The following is a 5,632-nucleotide window of genomic DNA, read 5'->3' on the forward strand; positions in this document are numbered from 1 at the left end:
TGTATGTGTCTATGGGCTTCTTCTGGTTGTAGAACCAGGCTAGTTCAATTTGAACACCCTACCAAACGGCCCCTATATATGTATGGGCTTCTTGTGAAGAAGTGTGATTGATGATTATAAGTACCAAGTTCAATTTCTGCTTTATATTATTGTCAGAAAACGACGAGCTATATATTTCAACTGTGGTGTACTTTTAGCGAGGATGAGCCATATATATGGTATAGAAGTAGGAGGTAAATGTATATACATACTACGACGCCAGCAACGGCCACTTACGTAGAGTCGCACAAAAATCGAATAAGAATAAGAAAGAGTGGTGCTCATGATAAGATGGCTTTCCCTGCTTTACCCTGTACACAACGCCACAGCCCGCGCAATACAGGTGATTACTGATTACAGAAGATCACATTAGCAGCTGACCTCCCCCTATCGCTTATTCCTCCCTAATTAAACACGGGAAGTAATAAAATCAAAAAATAACTAAAATAATAAACATCATGACTAATTTAAGTAAAGTACGCCAGCAGCTAATTCAGTGCTACTGTGCTAGGAGGTGCTTGTGCTTCTCTTCTCGGATATCCGCTGCGTGTACTTGTCGAAGAATTCCTTGTTCTCCTTCTCCAGCTCCTTCCACACTGCAAATGCTCGCAGGAAACATATATGAATATTTACCAGAATAATTTCAGATGGCAATTCGTTCCTCGTTTCTACTACTGAAATGACCTGTGGAGGTGACGACGGGCTGGACGTCGGCGCGCTTGGCCAGCGCCTCCATGCACTCCTCCATGCTCATCCCGAACGTCATGCACCTCTCTATCAGGTGCTGCACCTGCATGCGTGAACGACGACGACGGCGACGGCGACCACCGCAGTTAGTTCCGAGCATCATGCATGCATTCAGACGAGTGCGACTTCAGTTCAGGAGAACTAATAATACAGGAACTAATAATGAAACAGATTGGAGAAAAATGGATACTTAATTACCGTGTGAATATAAGAGGCAGGATTAGAGTCGCCTCCGGGAGCCATGGATCCTTTTGGTTTTTTTGGTTTACTGCAGCGAGCGAGAGTCTATGGATGCCCTGCCCGCAATCTGATTCCGTGTGTGACGATAAGGCGTGCAGAGTCGACAGGGGAGGATCCTATATATACATGCGCCACGGATGAGGACACCAACTCCCGCCCGCCGCTTCGCTGGGAGAGGTCCACGGCTCCTTCCACCCGCTGGCCGCGGCGACGGCCAGTCGGCGCCGGGGTTTCCTCCTGTGGACCGAGCGCACGGAGCGGGCGCGGGAGGGAAAGAGGGGGCGGGCGGGCCGGGCGTTCACGTGGGCGCGGGGAGCCAATTGGAGGAGCGGTGATTGGAAAGCGACGTGGGCCGCCGTGCACAAATATCTTTCTCCCCCGGCCGGCCCGTGGCCTATGCGGGCGGGCCCCCACGCGAGGAAGCCGCCAGGTGGACATGCACCTCGCCCTCTTCACGTGTCACTCCTTGGCCCGGAGCGGCGCGGGTCCCGGATCCTCTGTCTGAAGAGCCGAGAGAGGCATCAACCAGACTGACCAACCCCGAGCGGCCGAGCAGGAGCAGACGGCGGCTCCGCGGTCGCCGGTCGCCGGTCGCGGCCACGACTCGGCACAGGGATCAGGGCATACGCGCGCCGGCGCAGCGGATCCTGCTAAGGTTCCTGTGCGCCACCACGGGACCTCGCAAGTGGCCGCCGAGCAGACAAAAGCCCTCCGCGGGGCCGTGCCCGGCCGACGCGTAGCCTGGTAGCTGTCTACATGACGGAGTACCTGTCGCGCATGCAGGGCGTTGCCTGGCCAGGCAAGCAATCCCGGGCGTAGGATTTCGTCCGTCTGGGTCACGATCGTTGCCTGGACGAGAATCTACCTGCAGTCACAGTCCAAACACGCCCTGAGCGCCTACGCAGCATGACCGATCCCCTCCCGGCCTCCCTTGGTGTGCGGACAGAGCTGTGACGGGGCCTACGGCTCCGTTCTCCATCAGATCGGCGGATAACAAAAGGGCCTGATGTATGGAGTTCTGTGATGGGTCGTTCGGTCCCCCTGCACCGTGCGTCCGCGCCCATTGCGTGTGCGCTCGCCCGCGCGAGTATGGCTGGACGGACCAAAGCGAATGGCACGCTTGCTTCGCAGTTCGCACACACATGACGAACCCCAAGCGCCTCATGGTTTCAATGAGGATGCTGGATGCTTCCGACAAAGAGGAACCGTGTATACTTGGAAAGGGAAACGCAGAGGCGGGCTTCATGGGCCTCTAGGTTAGGGCCTGCACTACTCCTGTCTTGAAAGACATGATGGGCCTCGCGAACATCTTTCCCTAAAGAGCCGAATTGGCTGACAACTTCAGCCTGCTTTCATTTTTTTTTGGCAAGGAGCCAAGAATGGTTACGTAAATTCAAGCTGCGATGCAGATTAAAATTTAAACTTCATCGTGAGGAATAATACGAAGTTTGTTACCGTGTTTGGCCCTATTGTTAGCCGTTGATCATGCAAAAAAAATAATTAATTGTAGTTAGTTTTTTTGAAAGGGTAATTGTAGTTAGTTAACGGCATTTTAGTACTTTGATTTGATTTTAGTCCTAGAAATTTTGGCTTTGTTCGACAGGATTTATGGCTGCTGCGGTTGATTTGTAGAGCTGATTTGTTGTAAGAGAAAAATATTGTGCCATAACTAAAAAAGTAGGGCTGATTCTGTCTTATAAGCTCAAGCGAACGGAGCCTGTGATGCGCATGGGTATGGTTGAGTGATACTTATGGAGTACCCATTGCCGTCCCTAACTGTTAATGGAGCCTTGTCCGCCTCTTATTTATTATGAATTATTACTATGGTGGACGGATGGTCGTAAGCCCATAAATACCAGGACACGTGCGCTTGTGAAGCTTGAGAGAGAAGAAATAGATTATTTCAAAGGAAAGCTGAAAGCACCGGATTCTCTGGTCAGGGTGGAATTTAACCTAACATCACGGAATCACGGTTTCAATAATTCAGAAGAACAAGCTGCCATGTGGTGATCTTTGGAGGAACCGATGGTTCCTTTCAGGTGTATATAAACGACGAGCAATTGTGAACGGAGATGGACGGACGTGCGTAGCATCGCAAAGCTGGCGAGGAAGACATGGTACCTGGTCTGGTTGGTGACTTGGTGGGGTGGGACTAATTAGGAGCGAGCTTCCAGAAGGATGGCCCGAATCTGGGGGGCACTTAGCTATGGAAAATTATCGCTCGTTTCCGAGCTGCGCTGCCTGGGTCGTCATCGTCAATGACCGTCGCGATCAGGCGCTGCTCGTAGTCAACAAGGCGACAGCGTGGAGGACGATTAATTCTACGGCTACCCAACCCGACAATACGCGCTGGGACACCAGCTTGTCATTTTATACAGGTACTAATGCCGGCATTAAAATTAAGACAGTACTGCCTCAAGTAGTCGAGTGTATATGTACCGTTTGACATGCCAGTACAGTCACCATTCATCTATTTTATATTATATTATACAATTTACGATTTAGATTTATAATTATTGGATACTATGTTTTGTTGTAAATCTAAACATTTCAGGTTTGTATTACAGTATAATTCAAAATTGTTGGCCAAATTATCAGTCATAAATTGTAATTTTTTTAGAATCTTAATATGTATGTGCGCCTTAGAAAGTGGATCAAAGGGAGTATGTGTGAGGGAGGTGTGATATGTTGGTCTAGGTCTAGCTCGTATTATATGTGGTACACTAATCCTATGGTTTGGTAGCACTGGATTTTGTTGTTAAGTACTCCCTCTATTCTAAATTATAAGATATTTGCTTTTTTATACATTATTTTTGCTATATATCTAGACATAATATACATCCAAGTGTATATCAAAAATAATGTATCTATAAAAGCCAAGCGTCTTATAATTTAAATTGGAAGGACGTACTCCATCCTACAAAGAACACTACAATTTCTAGCAGTCATGTGTTGTCTCAGAAAAAATGTAACTCTAACTTAAGAGTAGGTGTGGTATACTAGAAAGGTTTGCTGTGTAGATGTACGATGTAATGAAATATAGAGTTTATAGGTGCAAGCACAGTCATTTGCTTTTGTCCAATTAATACATGCGGAGAATAAAAAGTGTAGAGGGTATATGTGTTAGTTTCGCTAGACGCATCTAAACATAAAATAATTCAAAAGAGACGAAACGAACAATGAGTGAAACCACCATTTGGATTGAAGTGCCTTGTTTCAAAATCACCCTACAAGGACACATCAATTCCATTATTACATATACGGGTTGCAAAATCATAGACCCAAATACACATCGTTTTTTACCGTTGACAATTGCTTGGATAGAGTCTGATCTCCACACCTTTTGGATGGTTTGCAAAAGGCACTAGTCACCAACGAATGGAGAAAAACTATGACAACCAAATCAGAGTTATGATAGTCGGACTGATAAATAAACAACTATCTAACAAGTACGACATGTTAATGTTTTGTTTATGAACCTTAAACAAATGCTCTTTACATATAACTTTATAGGTTGTATGTCGGTGTTTCGAATCACCAGCTAGTAAATTTCTAGTTTGCGCGTCTGATCCGGATGGCTATGCTCGGAGGACACAAGGATTTATACTGGTTCGGGTGAAACGTCCATACGTCCAGTCTACTAGTGCTCGTGTTACCGGCACTTGGTTTATAGTAGGGGTTATAAACAGGCGAGAGAGGGAGAAGGTCCCCAAGTCTCTGGTGAAAAGGATGAGTCTGATCGAGCTTTCTGTCTACTGTCGGGTGCCTAAGTCTTCAGCCGCTCAGACGTGTTAGATGTGTGTGAATGCCCCCTCCGTGGAGTGCCCTGCTTCCCTTTTTTATAGATGAAGGGGAAGATGCAGGTTACATCGGAGAGTGAGAGAGAGACGAGGAGAGGAAGGTTTCCGGGATTGCAACGTCTTCCATCTCCTTTACGTGGATCCCGCCGGCCCTATAGATGACGACGGAGACGGCTCCACGTCGCGGCCCTATTCGTCACTGGCGCCGTACGCGGGCGGCGTCAGCTGGTCGTGGCGCTCCATCCCGTCCCAGCGGATGGTATGGCTCGCTAACGCCTCCGCTGGAGGCCGTACGAGGAGTAGGTAGCATAGCGCCGGTACGCCCGATGCTGTTGGCGACGTGCGTCCTCAGACATGGCCCGTCATGGCCGCAGGTCACGTTAAGACGCGCCTACTCCCCTTCTGGTGTCAGAAGTTTGACCCTGGACTCATACTTTTAGACCCGTAGTGGTTGGGGCGGTACAGACCTCCATCGGGCGAGGGAAAGCTGGTGCCCTCAGGGTCGGGCGAGGCGGAGCCCATGCTCTCAAGATCGGGCAAGGCAGAGTCCGCGCCTCAGGGTCGGACGTGACGAGGTTCTCAACCTCGGCGTCGGGCATGACGAGGCTCTCGCCAGAGGGGTCGGGCGAGACGGAGCCCACGCCCTTAGGGTCGGGTGACCCGGATCTCATATCCTTGAGGTCGGGCAGGACGGAGCCCGTGCCCTCAGGCCAGACGAGACCAAGATACGCTCTTGACCATCCAAGGGAGTTAGCGTTCATGGCCATTAGCTTCCTTCTTTCGGGTATCCCTGATACTGATACCCG

General features: G+C 49.4%; 1 protein-coding gene across 1 annotated transcript; it reads right to left on the reverse strand.

Annotated features, from left to right (window-relative positions):
* Positions 1-317: 317 nt before the first annotated feature.
* On the reverse strand, positions 318-1,302 carry LOC136540164 (uncharacterized). The gene is made up of 3 exons (XM_066532166.1): positions 985-1,302; positions 724-829; positions 318-635 (listed from the first exon to the last, which is right to left on the reverse strand). The coding sequence occupies exons 1-3, from the start codon at positions 1,027-1,029 to the stop codon at positions 547-549; spliced, it is 240 nt and encodes a 79-aa protein (XP_066388263.1). The 5' UTR covers positions 1,030-1,302; the 3' UTR covers positions 318-546.
* Between the last annotated feature and the right edge of the window lie 4,330 nt (positions 1,303-5,632).

This window comes from Miscanthus floridulus, chromosome 2 (genome assembly GCF_019320115.1).
Source record: "Miscanthus floridulus cultivar M001 chromosome 2, ASM1932011v1, whole genome shotgun sequence".
NCBI classification, from domain to species: Eukaryota; Viridiplantae; Streptophyta; class Magnoliopsida; order Poales; family Poaceae; genus Miscanthus; species Miscanthus floridulus.